Source organism: Physeter macrocephalus, chromosome 16, assembly GCF_002837175.3.
Source record: "Physeter macrocephalus isolate SW-GA chromosome 16, ASM283717v5, whole genome shotgun sequence".
NCBI classification, from domain to species: domain Eukaryota; kingdom Metazoa; phylum Chordata; class Mammalia; order Artiodactyla; family Physeteridae; genus Physeter; species Physeter macrocephalus.
In genome coordinates this window covers 83,969,902-83,988,242 of record NC_041229.1, presented here as the reverse complement: position 1 = coordinate 83,988,242, position 18,341 = coordinate 83,969,902, and the positions used below count along the sequence as shown (strand labels likewise).

At 33.2% G+C, this 18,341-nt stretch overlaps 1 protein-coding gene across 5 annotated transcripts in view; it reads right to left on the bottom strand.

Annotated features, from left to right (window-relative positions):
- The window catches only part of ELP4 (elongator acetyltransferase complex subunit 4), a 236,533-nt gene that overhangs the window by 202,194 nt on the left and 15,998 nt on the right, over positions 1 to 18,341 (bottom strand). For all 5 annotated transcript variants that reach the window (XM_028501120.2, XM_028501121.2, XM_007117517.3 and 2 more), the window contains exon 3: positions 8,573 to 8,694. In XM_028501120.2, coding sequence (XP_028356921.1) covers positions 8,573 to 8,694 — 122 coding nt within the window. The remainder of the gene's footprint in view (positions 1 to 8,572; positions 8,695 to 18,341) is intronic.

Here is an 18,341-nt window from a genome sequence, read left to right as displayed (position 1 = left end):
TTTCTTTAACTTCATTTTTATAGCTGTTTCAATTTTTGTCACTGAAAAAAAAACATGGGCTGGATCTGAGACATTTTTGTATTCTATGTACTCAGAAAGACCAGACTGTACTACAGTGTACTAAGAGCAAACTGACCACTCACTAGATTTCTAATTCTTGTTCCATGATCAGTAAATAACAGATGCATGGCAAACAGACTTAATCTTGACACCAAACTGACAGAAGGAAAAGAAACCTTTTTAACAGTAACTCAAACTTTACATTGTTAGCAAATAATACCACTTTATCTAACTCTAAATCAATATCTCTGATCTCAATTAAAACCAAGGAATCAAATGAAGGAAAAGACACAAGGTACAGTGAATAAGACCTTAACAAATGAGTTCAATATTTGGGTAAAAGGCTGATATTTTGGGATTTAAAATAATGCTTTCAAATTATTAAGATACACTTTTAACTTTTACTTATGGATTTAAAGTCCATGAAAAAGAATTCTGAAGATGTTAGACTAAATATTCATACTTCATTACTTTGTTACCAAGTATCTTATTACTATATTAATTCATCAAATATCATATGGTTTATTTTCAATGAATTGAAACTCATTCCATGATACAGATTATTGTAAAGTAATTCATTTTCAATATGAAAGATTTTCTCAATAGTAAATATGAGAAATTCCACCATAATTGATTTTAAATTTGAACTATTTATTTACCAATATGTTTGATGTTAAAAAATATTATATGCTATAATCCTTTAATAAACATCAAGGTAGTTGGGACACCCCTGCTGGTAACCAGGTACCTATCCTGGGTACACACTAAAAAATACAACTTTGAAGCTCCTTAAAAGCATTCTAACCTCCCACTTTGTTCTAACTGTGGCTGATGTTATTAGTGCATAGTGTATATAACAGGTAAGTCAAAAAGTTAATGCAACAAGTCAAGAATTAACCCTTTGCTCTAGGTATTAGATATCTCTTCCTGAATGAATATTACCTACCTGGCATGTCATCACTAAAAAATATTCAAATTAAGTTTTTGAAATTGACTTTAGCATATTATGAAACAGCATTTAAATTTACTTCTGAAATTTTACTTTCTTTAATTCTATATGTATTAACACATACCATCATATTGTTAAAAATTATGAAAAGGATATAAATAATAGAGAAATCTTAGCATTTTCAAGTTCTTAAGAAAAGTTTGGGTGTGCATGTGTGTATATAATTTTTTATTTCATAAAAAAATCAGCTGATCTACTGATAAATGTTTAAACATTTTAACATAAAAATGTAATTTTGCTACATTAGAAAACATTCCATAGAAAGTTTTCATAGAAAATACCCATCACTATATTTGAGATGATCAAGAAAATTCTTTTAGATAAAAAAGTTAACTGAAAAATACTTACCATAAGTGTTTTTAAAAGCTTTAACAACATCATGTATATTGTTCTATAGGATTTTCTAAGGGGTGTAACTTTTCAGCGTTACATCTTAATGCTGACTTCCTGAAGCTCTGACTAAAGTAGGCATGAATGTTTCCAAAGCATGATGGATAAATTGTTGGGTGGTTATATATTTTAGGCAGCTGATGGGCTTTTTATCCTTTACTTGTCTTTTAGTTTTACACAGTTTTAAGATAATTATGGTCTATAAGATTGTCTTTTCCCTTTTCATGTACCAGCAATATTTGCCTTGGTTATAGGTTCCAGAAATCTCCAATCATACATCATAAAATTAAAACTAAGCAATTATAGCATTTTCTCCCTACATTGTATCTCTAAACACTAATGCCTTGGGTTTTGGTCACTCGTTTTTGGGCTGTTTGATACAAATAAGTTTTCAGTATAACTCTGAGCTGGGCACACTGAAATCCCAACTGAACATTATGTAGAAAATACATAATATCTATACCTACTCTTATAGGTACAGAAATTCTACTTCTCTATATTAGTGTTCAACATCTCACTTTAAACTACAAACATATTTTGTTCATTTTTCTGAGATGTTAAAAACTTTGTTTATATACTGGTATTATGAAGAATATACGTAACTGAAATTTTTATCAGCCATAATTTTCTCATCCAGTCTGTTTTAAATGTGTGAACACTAAACATTAAATATATTGTATATATTAAAAACAATACTTTTTGTACTTCCTTATAGAAAAATGAGAACGGCATATTATTCTTTTAAGTCAAATATTGTTTTACTGTTACATATTAAACATGTAAGGAATACAAGATGATAAGATTAAGAATTTAAGAAACATTGCTTTCTTAACTGGCTGAATCCTTCTACATTCTCATTAGCCAGTAGCCTTGCATGGGATTCAAACAATTCTCCACAGTCACTTTGATCAACCTCAGGAAATTTTGCATCTTTGGCAAATTTTGAAATTGTTTTGCATTATACTCAATAATATTTAACATATGGCTAACAGGAACAGAACAACCCACAAATCTAATGACGAAGGGTGAAAAAATACACTAGTGTTACATGTCAGGGATGTGGGCAGAGGGGCAAAATTTTTAGGAGGGCAGCCCAAAATTTATAGGAGGGCTATTTTTATGTTTTTAGCAAATTTGGTTTTCCAATGCAACCTTGTAACTTCAGGGACTTAAATCCTGAGAATGTGCAAAACAAAGATCCTTGTATATCATCCAGGGACATTAACTAAAATATGTAAAGAGCTCGTACAGAGCAATGAGAAAAAAAATGGACAGAGACAAAAACCTACTATGAAAAACAAGAAAGAAATGCAGAAGGCTAACAACCATAGGGGAAAATATTCTGCTTTGCTGTAAACAAAGAAACGTGCAACAAAGCAGTATTTCTCCATCAAATGAACGTTTTTAAAATTATTTTTTAAAAGAGAAAAGAAACATTACTGATGAGTGAAGATTCTATTAACTCAAAAACTAGATATATCTTCAGAGTAGAGGTGCATGAAATACAAGAACATAATCAAAATTAAAATAGTTTAAAAATGAATCACTAAATAAGTTTTTTAATGTAGGGAGATGTTGTGTGTGCATGTTATTTAGCATATACAGCCTTAAAAAATTTCATTACTCGTCTATACAAGTGATTTCAGTTAAAAGCAAATAATGGCATTAAAAATCAAAGAAGATAAATTTTTCCTGAGGATCACACACTCAAATTTATAATTAATTTAATATTTAAGTTCACTGAGTATGTTATTGATAAATATTCAATTGTCATGTAAAGCAAACTTGCTATTCAAATAAAAACAACTTGTTCTAGGCTACTCATTATAAATAGAAGAATGAGATAACTTTGAAAATGCAGCATCAAATCTGCAATGTTATATTAAGTAAATCTAATGCTTAAGATGATTAGGTTTTTGTGGAGTAATTATAATGTCTTTGATAATACATTCTAAGTGTACAAGATAAAGGAAAATAGATCTGATGACACTAGAATACATTCTTCAGTTAAAAACACCTATGCTAGGCTAGAGCAAGAGAAACTTTTAAGACATTAAAAATAAATGGTCATACTATTTTAACATTTATTTCCCTTGAAATATAAGATGAATTTAAGTTCCAGGAGATTAATTAGCATGTTGTTATAAACTGCATCTCAGTAACAGTGAAAATTCAAATATGGGAAAGCCAAGTAAAATATCTGTCAACACTGAAACCAACAGTACTTCTTATAAAGAAAAAAAATCCAGAGATATATCAATCAATGAGAATTTATTTCAAATAATCATCTTTAAAATATTATTTAACATAACAGAAAATTATCACTAATGGTTTCTTTTCTTCTAATAAGACAGTCTGCATTTACATGGAATGTGACATTACAGAGGAACAATTTTCATAAAAGAAATTTTAAGTCCAATATGCTGATTTAATTCTTTTTCCTGAGATAACCTTCATTTAGATATTTTAAAGAGCAGCAGTAACTTAAAAGTTATTCCTACATTTTTGAAATCTAAACAGAAGATACTTTTTTTCATATTGATGTGAAATAAATGATAGCATTACACTAACTAGAATAGATTAGTGTATATTGGGGATGACTAAATACAGGTTCACTGGGCTACATCAATATTTGGATTTAATCATATTGGGTATATGGTAGTCTAAACTTAGAAAAGCTGATCTGGATCAGGTAAGATGACTTGTTTCCATCCCTTTTAACTGTCAAAAACTGGGAGTCTTTTACGCGGGCCTCCCTCTGCCGTGGCCTCTCCCGTTGCGGAGCACAGGCTCCGGACGTGCAGGCCCAGCGGCCATGGCTCACGGGCCCAACCGCTCCGCGGCATGTGAGATCCTCCCAGACCGGGGCGCGAACCCGGTTCCCCTGCATCGGCAGGCGGACGCGCAACCACTGCGCCACCAGGGAAGCCCAAAAACTGGAAGTCTTTAAACCTGGGGTAAATGAAGACTTTGAAAGAGGTACCTGATCATGAGAGTTTTAAGGAAATCAATTCTTTGATCTTCAACTTTAACAAATACTCTAGTGAAAAATGACCTCCTAGAGAAATGTGCCAGTGATAGAAGTGCAAGTTCCCCTTTGCCAATTCCCTTTCAAATCAACCTTTCTCACTTTACGAGTGAAAGGTTTACTTCTCATTGTCCCAGGAGTAAACATCTCTGCAGTACCAAACAAAAAGACAACTTAAAAGATCTGTTTGGTATAGAAAATGTGAATGTTCTAATGACTGGGGAAATTATCCTTTTTTCACTGTTTTCAGCAAAATTTTAGGTGGACCTAATAAACTAGACAAATAATTTAAAGTAATTTATGTTGATAGACACCGTGTGATTTCTTTTTGTGTACTACTCAGAAAAAGTGAAAAAATAATTTGAGGGACATTACAATAACACAACTCTATCTACTTAACTATGAACAGCCCACATCTGCAAAAGTGAAAAATATGAATAGAGTTGATGCTGAATCCTGTCCCATTCTAGCAATATTCAAGCAATGATATGTCCTAATGAAGCAATGTAGTGTGAACATTTTTATGTCTATTGATACACTGTATGCAACAATAATTGTAATGGCTACTGAAATAAGAAAAAATGTGTTTAACACTTGAAGTCTTTTGAGACAAAAAGTTTAAAATAAATTTAAATATGAAGTTACAGAAAAACTATCATAAGGTTATTAATAAAAATGTTGAACATAAATAAAATGTACTACATTCTGACAAAACTCCATGAAGAGTGAGTGGAATAGAAAATATGAATTCAAGGAAAAAATGATTGATGTAAAATTTCCAGCTGTTAAAGAAGAGCTTGCTTATGTATATATTTCTAAAAATAATGGTACTGACATCAAATTGCTATTATTTGGATTGAGTTGGATACACTTATAAGACTGACATAAAAGTCTTTGCAACTAAATAATAACATCTTTGCAACTAAATAATCTCATAACGAAAATTTTAACATAACTTAGTATACAAGAGGATACATAATTAAAAAAAAAATTTTTAGAAGTATGAGCGCAAAAAAGGTGGGAAGATCACTGTACTTTACTATCTGGAAAACTGGCCAAGATATAGGATGTGAGTGATAATTGTTCAATGTAGGTTAAAAAATAAATGTGAAATGCCTTCTTTGGTTTTAAATGTAATCTTTGTATTTTCAGTAAAATTGTATTAGTCAGAGTTCTCTAGAGAAATTGTATGAACAGGATGTGTGTGTGTGTGTATACACACACACACATATACATAAATATATGTACACATATACATACATCTCCCTCTAATAAAATTTACTATGAGGAATTGGCTCATATGATTATGGAGGCTGACAAGTCCCCAGAAATGCACAGCAAGCTAGCTGGAAACTCAGGAGAGCTGATGGTGTGGTTTTTGTCCAAATGGAAAACTAATGGTGTAATTCTAATCCAAAGGATAGCAGACTCGAGACTCAGGAAGAGCTGATGTTTCAGTTTGAACCCGAGGGCAAGAAAAAGTTGATGTCCAAGTTCAAAGGCAGTCCAGTAGGAAGAATTCTTTCTTATATGGGGGAGGGTTAGCCATTTTGTTCTATTTAGGCCTTCAACTGACTGGATGAGGCCCACCCACATTAGAGAGGGCAATCTGCTTTACTCAGTCTACCAATTTAAATGTTAATTTCATCCAAAAATACCCACACAGAAACACTCAGAATAATGTCTGATCAAATTTCTGGGCACCCTGTGGCTTGGTCAAATTGACACATAGAATTAACTATCATAAGTCCACCCCTTGTTTACTTGGCACCCATACATATCTCCTTAAACCATACCTGGCTCCAGATGAAGACAATAACGAGGTGGTAATTCCACATTCCTAGCTCTGTCTCCTAAGATTGTCTTATCCTGGGTTCCTCCTCCCTGCACTATGGCCTGGACACTTTGTATGTGGGAAGCTAGGGAAGTTATAGGACTTACCTTGTTTATTTTGCATAACTCAGGAATCACTGTCCTTTATTGTGTGATGATCAAAGTTTTGAAGACAGTTGTTTCATATATTTTGTCCTGTTTTTTAGTTGTTTCAGGCATGATGACTAGTCTGGTCCTTATTAATCTATTTTGGTCATAAGGACAAATTTAATAAGAGTCTATGTTTTTTGACTCTAGTTTTATATTTTTCTACTATATTATAAAACTGTTCTATGAATAAAGGTTTGTAGAATCTAATTATTTGCATATATGACTAGCTATTTTAAGAAACCCTGATGAAAAGATAATATTTCTTTTATAATTTTAAAATCCTTCACATAATCCAAAGAAGGACATGTAAAGTACACTGAAATTTTTTTAGTACTAACTTGTACAGATCAAGGTACCTAAGAAAGGCATCAGGGATTAGTTTTCAAATAAAAAAATGTAGTTCTCTAAGGCAAAATGTGGAAGTATACTATAGGCTTTAACATCAGTTACCTAGGTTGGAGGAGGGAAGAAGGAAAAATAAAACACTTTATTTAAAAAAGCATATATAGGCCTTCCTGCCTATGGCTTGGCGAACATTTCCTATATAAAGATGTCTGATAAAAAAATCTTAGGCTTGGTATGCTGTGGAATGGGCTGTGAAGAACCTATATAGCTTCTTTACAACAATGATTTTGGCCTTTACTCCACTGCTTCTAGCAAGTACAGTACTGTTCAGAAACTGACCAAAATGATTAAGGCCAGGGAAAAGGAACAAAAGAAAAAACAAAAACATTAAGAAAATATTACAAAAGATTAATAGCAGAAATAAGAATAAAGGAAAACAGGCTCTTCAACCAGAAGGAAATCATTTGGAAAATTATACAAAGGTTTTCTTTTTGGACTTTTTTAAATTTAATAAACAAACTCTGACCCATATGAAAGAATCAGGTTAGTTTTGACCTCAGTGTTATAGTAATTTTTATGTGTGGGTGTAGAAATTTGTTGGTGTCTGTTGATAGTTATTGTAAATTAGTATTTAGTATTCTACAAATTTTTTTATAAATGACTTAGTCATTTGTCATTTTGCAAACTATACAGTGAAATGAAAACATCCTCTGAGAGAAAATGATTTTAGATTATGAATTCTAATCAAATAATGGCTTAGAAGTGAGTTCCTGTTCTGTACAAAGAAATTAAGAATTCTAAAAGTCAGAATTGTCTTCTCTGAGGTGAAAAGTATGCTTTGGCATAAAAAAGATATACTATTTCAAGCACATAATTTAGTATTATTGCTTATTTCTTGGAAGGGAACACTTTCTGGCAGTCTCAAAGCAAAATAATTTTAATAAATGAGCACTTCTAATTTCTCTATCTTTCTTCTGACTTACATCTTTGGAATACTGGTAATATAATATTTGACAATATTCTGCAGTTGTTTTTTTTTACCTAGATTTTTTAATAGTTTATAAAGTACTCATATCATTACTTAATAGTAATTTTGTTTTTTGTCAGTTTAAAAAGCTTATTAATATTTTCTCACTGTGACATAAATTTTAAGGTAAAAAAACTGTCCAAGAACTAATTTTATTTTATTTTTTATTTTATTTTTTTTTTGCGGTACGCGGGCTTCTCAGTGTTGTGGCCTCTCCCGTTGCGGAGCGCAGGCTCTGGGAGCGCAGGCTCTGGACGCACAGCCTCAGCGGCCGTGGCTCACGGGCCCAGCCGCTCCGCGGCATGTGGGATCCTCATATAATCTCATTTTAAAATTAGTTCTTGGGGGGCTTCCCTGGTGGCGCAGTGGTTGAGAGTCCGCCTGCCGATGCAAGGGACACGGGTTCGTGCCCCGGTCCGGGAGGATCCCACATGCCGCGGAGCGGCTGGGCCCGTGAGCCATGGCCGCTGAGGCTGTGCGTCCAGAAACGGGAGAGGCCACAACACTGAGAGGCCCGCGTACCGCAAAAAAAAATAAATAAATAAAAAATGAGATTATATGTTCAAATAAATTTGATACTTCTGTTTAAGAGAAAAAAATACATGTGTGGTCCCATTAATGTATTTAAATATAGTTTGTACATATACAAATACATGTTATTTACATATATAAAAACAATATTTTGTTGTGAAATATTCAAAATGCAATATTGAATTAGCATACTCTGTACCTGTAAAATGTCAGCAGGGTCTTCTTTTGCAGATGCAACTAACAAAGTATGTCCAGTGACAATTCCTTCTGCCAGGAAATACTTGAAGAGCAAAGGAGAATAAATATTATATTTATCCTCTTCTGTAAGAAAGAAAAAAAATTATAGTCAGAGTCCTACCATATACTAGGATATTTATGGTAGGATGTTTTTATATTCTTTTCTCCTTAAAACAAGTCTATGAGGTGGGGCAATAACTACATCTTCCTATGGTACAGTTAGATAGGCTAAAATACTTACCTAGTCAGTGGGAAGTAGGTACTTTTAATAGAGTCTTCTGACTCCAAAATCATTCTCCATCTACTACACCACCTCTGATATCCATTAAATTTAGAAGTTTATGTATGATTATATTGAAAAATCAGAGATTTGTTTTTTTCTTTACTAAGATTTTCTCAGGTACTGCACCTCTAAAATGGCCATATTCCCTACCAACCAGTTGGAAACTCACACCTCATTACTTTCATGTCACAAGAATTAAACATTTAGTGTTAGATTTGTGGTTACCAGAGGTGGAGAGTAGGGGTAGGGGGAATTGGATGAAGGCAGTCAAAAGCTTCAAACTTCTAGTTATAAGATAAATAAGTACTGGGGATGTAATTTACAACATGATAAATAAAATCAGCACTGCTGTATGTTATATATGAAAATTGTTAAGAGTAAATCCTATGAGTTCTCATCACAAGGAAAACAATTTTTTTCTATTACTTTAATTTTGTATCTACATGAGATCATGAATGTCCACTAAACTTATTGTGCCAATCATTTCATGATGTATTAAGTCTAATGATTGTGCTGTACACCTTAAACTTATACAGTGCTGTATGTCAATTATATCTCAATAAAACTGAAAGAAAAAATAGCCCATTTAAGGATGAAATTATACCAATCTTACAAGTAATCTTTCAGAAAAAAGGAAAAATTGGAAAGAAATATTTCAGAACTCATTTTATAATGCCATAATTACTCTGATACCAAAACTAGGCCAAGACATCACAGGAAAAGAAAGCTATAGACTAATATGCCTCATGAACATTTATGAAAATAATGTCTAAAATATCCAACCAAAACTCATTAGTATATAAGAAAGAATAATATGATATACTATGATTAAGTGGGGTTTATCACAGAAATGCCAAGTTGGTTTTTCATTTTAAAAATCACTGTACCATAATGACATATTAAAAAAGTAAAACCATATGATCATTTCAATAGACACACAAAAAATTTGACAAAATTCAACAATAATTCATAATACAAACTCTTGGCAAATTAGGAATAAAATGAAACCTCTGCAACCTGATAAATGGTATCTATAATAAACTTACAGGTAACAGAATGGTAAGATGGAATGCTTTCTTCCTGATATTAGGAACAAAGAAAGTATATCCACTCTCACCACTTGTAATCAATATTGCTCAGAAGGTCTGAAGCATATAATTAACCATGAAAAAGAAATGAAAGGCATACAGATTGGAAAAGATGATGTAAAACAGTCTTTATTTGCAAACATTATCACATATGTAGGAAATCTTAAGCAATCTACCAAAAAGCTAGTAGGACTAACAAGCCAAGGCTATCAGGGTTGTAGCATGTAAAGTCAATATATAAAAATCACGGTACCTCTACAAAACTAGTAACCAACATTAGAAACTACAATTTTATAAATTCCATTTTAATTGATTCCCCAAACATGAAATATTTTGAATAAATTTAACAAAATATGTGCATGAACTAGCTCCGAATTGAAAAGTATAAAACATTCTGAGAGTAAGTAAAAAACCTAAATAAATGGGGTGATATATCATGGTCATGGGATGGAAGACTCAAATCTTTCCAAATTAATCTATACATTTAATGGAATGTCAATGTAAGCCCCAGTAAGCTTTTTGGAGAAACTGACAAGCTAATTCTAAATTTACATGAAATTCAAAGGTCCTAGGTAACCAAATGAATTTGAAAAAGAACACAGTTGGAAGACATACCATCTGATTTTAAGACTTATTATAAAGCTGCAACAATCCAGGCAATATAGATTTGACCAAGGGCTATAAATATAGATCAATGTAAAAGAATAGAGAGACCAGAAATAAACCCACATAACTGATTCTTGACAAAGGTGGATAAATAATTCTTTTTCAACAAATGGTCTTGGAATAACTGGATACCCATATGCAAAAAAACAACAAAAACCTCAATCTTACCTCATACTACACTCAATCAAAAAACAAAAAAAATTTGCGGGGGGGAAGAGGGATAAATTAGGAGTTTGGGATTAACAGATACACACTACTATATATAAAATAGATAAACAACAAGGACCTACTGTATAGCACAGGAAACTATATTCAATATCTTATAATAACCTATAATGGAAAAGAATCTGAAAAAGTATGCATACATACATATATCTGAATCACTTTGCTGTACAACTGAAACTAACACGACATTGAAAATCAGCTATACTTCAATTGGGAAAAAAAGCAAAAACAAACAAGCAAACAAGAAAATTTCAATCTTATCTCATACTAGTACTCAAATATTATGCTGAAATGAATCACAGAACTAAATATAGAAGGTGAAACAATAAAACTATTAGAAAAAAAACGGAAAATTTTTGCAACCTTGGAGTAGACAAATATTTCTTAAATAAGACAGGAAAGCATGTGCCACAATAGAAAAAAAATGGATAATTTGAAGTGCATAAAAATTTTAAATATTTTCTTTTGAAAAGACACCGATAAGAAGATGAAACGGCAAGCTACAGAGAGAAAATACTTGCAATACATATATCTTGGACAGTTTTTTTTGGTAACAGACAAAAACCTGGAAATAACTTAAATGTCCATCAACCGGTGAATGGAAAAACAAATGGTACATTCACAAATGAAATAATACTCAACAACAAAATAAACAGACTACTGATATATAGGCAGCAACATAGATGAATCTCAAAAACACTAAGCTAAGTGAAAAAAGCCAGACACAAAAAGTGTGTATGGTAAGATTGCCTTCATGTGGTATTCTAAAGAAAGCAGAACTAAACTCTAGTGATAGAAAGATGTTAGGTGCTTAGGGGCCAGGAAACATTTTGGGCATGAGGATGTTTGGGGGGGGGATGATGGAAATGTTTTATATCTTGATTGTTGTGGTGATTATATGAGTATATACATTTGTAAAAACTCACTAAAATATATACTTAAAATGGGTCTATTTTATTGTATGTAAATTATAATTCAGTAAAGGTGGTTTATGAAAACAATTTCCTATGGCGTAACTAAAATACCATGTGGTAGCTTGTATGTAAACCTTTTCAGCACAGAGTATTAGAGCAAATCCAAAAGTATAGTAGATTTACATGAAAATTAATTTTATATATTAAAGAACGTAGCCAGTTCTTTAATACTACCTACCACAAAGTTAAAATCTGTAAGTCTAAAAGACACAAAATGGGCTTGATTAGGATTTAGGAGCATTTTATGAAAGTTTTTGTGCACAAAGGAAAAGAAAAATGCTTTCAACACCTCTGCATGGTTTACAGTCAATAGGTGGATAAGCCAGCAGAGACAAGTGGATGAGATGACCAGCACTGCCTATGGATCATTACAGCTATGACACTGGAAAAAATACTCATTTTATATAACTAAGAATTTGTCTCTGTTAAACTTTAGAAATAGAAAGTCATGTTTTAAAAAAGAATTGATTTTATCTTAAATAATTACTATTAAATCAGTTTACAAAAGCAACCATATAAACCAAGGTCATTATAAATCAATGATGTGAAAAACAAATCTGATAGTAAAAATTTTAACTTCTGAGGTTGATATTTTTACAACATGGAAAATTTTAATTTTTAGAAATTCACCCACCATCCATCACACTCATAGAATTATTGCTAAAATTTGTTGTATTTCCTTTTAGCACTTTTTACAGAAAAAGTGGTTACAATTATGGTTATGGTTACAATTATTATTATTATTTTCCAAGTGAGTACCTCATCCATTTTTTTGTTTTTATATATATATATATTCAATTAATTTTTATTGGAGTATAGTTACTTTACAATGTTGTGTTAGTTTCTACTGTACAGCAAAGTGAATCAGCTATACATATATCCCCTCTTTTTTGGATTTCCTTCCAATTTAGTATTTTATTGAAGTATAGCTGATTTACAATGTTGTATTAATTTCTGCTGTACAGCAAAGTGATTCAGTTATACATATATACATTCTTTTAAAAATTCTTTTCCATTATGGTTTATCACAGGATATTGAATATAGTTTCCTGTGCTATACAGTAGGATGGTTACAATTATTACTGAATTTTGTATCCAACTTTTTTCTCTTAATCTCACATGAGTCACAGTCTTGTAACTATGATGTTTAAGAGTGCATAATGGGCTTCCCTGGTGGCGCAGTGGTGGAGAGTCCGCCTGCCGATGCAGGGGACGCGGGTTCGTGCCCCGGTCCGGGAGGATCCCACATTCCGCGGAGCGGCTGGGCCCGTGAGCCATGGCCGCTGAGCCTGCGCATCCGGAGCCTGTGCTACGCAACGGGAAAGGCCACAGCAGTGAGAGGCCCGGGGACCGCAAAAAAAAAAAAAAAAAAAAAAAAAAAAAAAAAAAAAAGTGCATAATACTCCAGTAAATTTATGTTCCATAATTTACAATACTTAGTCATTCCCCCACTATGGACTTTTCATGCCACTTTCAGGCTTTTGTTACTATTAAATACAGAAGCACGAAAGTGCCTCAACTCCCACATGTCCAAGGCAGAACTCAGAAACTCATTATTTTCTTCCATCAAATGTGGTTCTCCTTCTGTTTTTAGAAAATTAGGATTTATTCTTAATACCTCTTCCCCACCCCCTCTCTCACCAATACACCCTTCTCCCCATGCCTAAAATCCTGTTAAATTTATTTTCAAAGTAGTTTTGGAATTGTTCACTTCACTCCACGACAACGTCTCTCCCCTAGCTTTGCTACCAACAACTCTTTCCTAGATGATTGCAGTTTCCTCTTAACTTCTTTGCATCCACTCAAATCCTCCTTCAATTTAGCAGTGAGCTTTTCAAAATACAAACCTGATCATGTCACTTCCTTACTTAAAACCTTTCAGTGTTTTCTCATTGCTCCGTGCAGAAAGAACTAAATCCTTTAGCAGGGTTTAGCAGGCTCTGCATGGTTGTGGCCAAAGAGGAGGGTTTAATGTGCAAAAATAAAAATACTTGTTGTAATAATGTACATGATTATTGTTTTCCCTTTAAAATGTACATGATTGTCATTTAACAACTTTTCATTAAAGAAAAAAGTAAACCTAAACTATTTAACTAGAAAAATAAAAATAATTATTTGTAGAATTGAGGACATGTATTATAATACTAAGTAAGGGAATAAAATATACAGATAAGTACTGCATAAACTATGGATATTCACTTGTAGATAACAAAAAATATTGAGTGATTTCTCATTAATGAAGAGGTAAAACAACTAAACTAAATGGCAAAGTTCCCCTTTTCTTACCTACTTCTTTTTAAAATAAATTTATTTATTTATTACTTTTGGCTGTGTTGGGTCTTCGTTGCTACACAGGAGCTTCTTAAATGAGTAAGGGTTTTGACTTTTTTTTTTTTAACATACATACAATCCCTACTGATCTTATCTATACTCATATCTTAAATTACTATCTCTAGTAGCCATACTGCATCTTAACTCAGGACCTTTGCATAGATTACTTCACCTCTTTGGCTAGCTAATTCCCTCAAATCCTCCCAGACCCAGATTAGGTAACCCCATCTTTGGAGAAGCTTTCCTCAAGCCTGGGTGAGATGATCAGAGTGCCCTGGAGCATCCTGTTAACTCCTATACTAGCATTTAATACACATTATCGAAATTTCCCCACTAAGCTAAAATTTCCTCGTGGCAGAGAACGCATCTTACTGTTATATCGCTAGTACTGGGCACACAGTACACAGTAAATAATTGTAGAATTAATTAAGGGAAAAACAACAAACAAAAAATCTATCTTGTCTTGTAAATCAGTCAGATCTACTGTAGTTTGGCTGAAAACACGTCCCATCATAGACACACACACACGCACATGCTATACTACTTATCAACCCTACTTTTTCAAAGATTCCTATGGGGCAGCAAAAACTAATGGGAGGAAGATCACTTATTGAGGGATTAGCAAAAAAGGTAAAGAATAATTCAAGCTCTTCAAGCTGAAAATCACCAATTCTGTGAAAAAATTTTGAGTCGTACAATAAGCATTTAATTAATCTATTTAATGAATCCTCATAACACTGGGCATGCAAAAATGATAATCATGTGACAGAACTGCCAAAAAGCAAATGCAGTTTTGGCCTGAATTAATAGTCTAATTCCTAGGTTGAGAGAGATGATTGTCCTATTCTATTCTATGGTACTCAACCAGACTGACAACAATATATTTCATTTGGGGATTTACACAAACTAAAGCATCTTCTGAATGGAGGGACCAGGATGGTGAAGGGACTTGAAAGCATGAGAAATGAATATTTTCCTTGAAGAAAAAGAGACCCCAAGGGATGCAAGATAGCTGGATTCAAATATTTGACGGGCTGTCATACGGAAATGGAATTACACTTGTTCATTAATGCCCCCAAGGGGTAGAATGAAGCCTAATGGATAGAAACAACAGGAACATCAATATTTCTTTAATATCAAAGTCCAAATGAGCTGCCCCTACGATTCCACTGAGACTGGTCTCAAAGTCACCTATGACTTTCTAATTGTCTAATTTCTGGGACACTTTTAAATCTTTATCTTTTTTGTCTATTGTAGCTATTGCTATGGATAATTTTCTTTTTGGAACTACCCTCTCCCTCCCCCATTTTTAAGATACTCCTTGTTACCATTTTTCCTGTTTCTTTACCCATTCTTTATATATGTAAGCAGTTTATATAGAACTCTCAACTCTTTGGTATACAAATATGAAACAATTTTATTTGTTTATTTTCTAGTCACTGCTTTCAAATATGCTATGTCAAAACTTCCTTTTCTCATCTCTTAAAGACATCCAGAGTGGATTCCATGATCTTCTCACCAGTTTCAGTTATTAAAATTTGAAATAGTTAACTTTATCGTTCAATGCAAAGCTTTCTCTCTCCTTCAGTGCAAACTAAGGCTTGTACCTTGAAGGTCTCAGTGGTGCAGAGGGGTTCTACAAGAAAGGAAAGTTCTAAAATACTTCTTACTCCAAGTCCTCGTTCTATAACTGGGAGATCAGGGAAAAAGAAAAGTGGCAGAGATCAACTTACACAATTGTCTGTCTGCTTTAGGTAGAGAGATGGCCCTATCCGTGCTCTGATCTGGTCTATTCAAGCCAGCTGCTTGTAGCCTACGAAGTTATGGTGATTTCCATGTAGGTGGTAACCATGGTTTTGGGGGTGATGCTCTGCTTCATTTTGGCCCCATCTGTCACTGAAAAACCCTTCAAAGAGGCAGAATCTCATGTTTGGCGGGGCTGGCCAGTACAGTCAAGATTACATTAAAAACAGCAAATAAGTGATTTATTGACCATTAACTACATGGTAAACATGGTGCAACACACATCTCATGCATTAGCTCATTTAATCCTTATAATAACCTTACAAATGTTATTAATCTCTGTCTTATAGGTAAGGAAACTACAGAGAATGTAAGCAGCTTGCCTATGGTGATACAGCTAGTGAATAGCAGAGCCATTATTTGAATCTAGAAAGTTTGATTCCAGAAGCTATGGTCTTAACCTCTTTCCTGGGCTTATTTTCCATTATCTATACCTTAAACACTGATGTGCCTAGGCTTTAGATTTTGACCTGTTTTTCTTTTTACTCTAGTTGTACTGAGTCTTTTTTGGAGTCTAAGGCCACTCTTAAGAAGCTGATATAAGTTTTATATGCTGGTCTAAAAATCTACACAGTCCTACACAAATTTACATGTAATTTGAGGGAATTAAGAAACCCCCTAAAATTCCATCTCTGGATCCACAAGGGTCTATAAACTTGGGCATTCTAATACATGCCTATGACTTCAACTAAAACACATATTGAATAAAACATTAGTTAAATAACATTGAGGAATCCCAAATATTTTTCTCTAGCCTAAATTTAATACCCAAATATCCAACTGTCTACTAGGTAGAACTACTTGGAACAGAAGATTCATTGTGTTTAAGCTGAATTCATTACTCTACCTCAATATCTGCTCATTCTCCTCCTTTCCTGACTTCACCTAATGGTACTAACTCCAAACTTTCTCCGGCCAAAAATCGTGGGATCATACTACCTCCCATCTCTCCCTCATTTCCTACACATTATATGGCACAGAAGTAGAAATCACCACTCTTGTGAGGGTTCTGTTAAAAGAGGGAAAATATAGGGAAATGTTATTGATGATATTTCAAATCACAGCAGTCTAAGCAAAGCTAGTTAAACATTTAGAATCTAAAATACATAATGAAATGTAGAAATAGAAAAGTTAGTTTGTGTTGTTATCCTATCAAAATTTGATAGTAAATTTATGATTAAAGTCTTAAAAGCACAGTAACAAACATCACCTCATGTTTAGATTAGGGCAATGAGTATTTTTATCACTTCAAGTTTTTGACATTATTCCTGCAGTGCCTCTTTCATAGTATCTCTTCATTGCTCAGAATACTCCATGATTACATATTCCTAACCACTATAAATTGTTTTTAGCCAGGCTTTCATATCATTCATTTATTCATGCATTCATTCATTCACTGTATCCCTATATTGTTCCCATGATCACAGAGCTTACAGTCAGTCTACTGAATAAAATATGTGATCAGGGTTTTTCAATAAAGTATAAGTGTCATGAGAAGGTAAATAAAGAATACTACAGAAGTATTTATATAAGAGGAATACTACTAATTGGGCATGAGGAGAAGGAAAGCAACAGTTAAGGATGACTTTCTGGAAAAGATATTTAAGTGGAGACCTAAAAGATGATAAGGGGTTTGGAAAAGAGAAGAAAAAAGAATTCAGAATAATAATAGTGAAGATGATCCAGGACCTCAGAAAAAGAATGGAGGCAAAGACTGAGAAGATGCAAGAAATGTTTAACAAAGACCTAGAAGAATTAAAGAACAAACAAACAGAGATGAGCAATACAATAACTGAAATGAAAAATACACTAGAAGGAATCAATAGCAGAATAACTGAGGCAGAAGAACAGATAAGAAAACTTCCCTAACATGGGAAAGGAAATAGCCACCCAAGTCCAGGAAGCCACAGAGAATCCCAGGCAGGATAAAACCAAGGAGAAACATGCCAAGATGCATAGTAATCAAATTGACAAAAATTAAACACAAAGAAAAATTATTGAAAGCAACAAGGGAAAAACGACAAATAACATACAAGGGAACTCCCATGAGGTCAACAGCTGATTTCTTAGCAGAAACTCTACAAGCCAGAAGGGAGTGGCATGATATACTTAAAGTGATGAAAGGGAAGAACCTACAGCCAAGATTACTCTATTCGGCAAGGATCTCATTCAGATTCGACAGAGAAGACAAAAGTTTTACAGACAAGCAAAAGCTAAGAGAATTCAGCACCACCAAACCAGCTCTACAACAAATGCTAAAGGAACTTCTCTAAGTGGGAAATACAAGAGAAGAAAAGGACCTACAAAAACAAACCCAAAACAATTAAGAAAATGGTCATAGGAACATACATATCGATAATT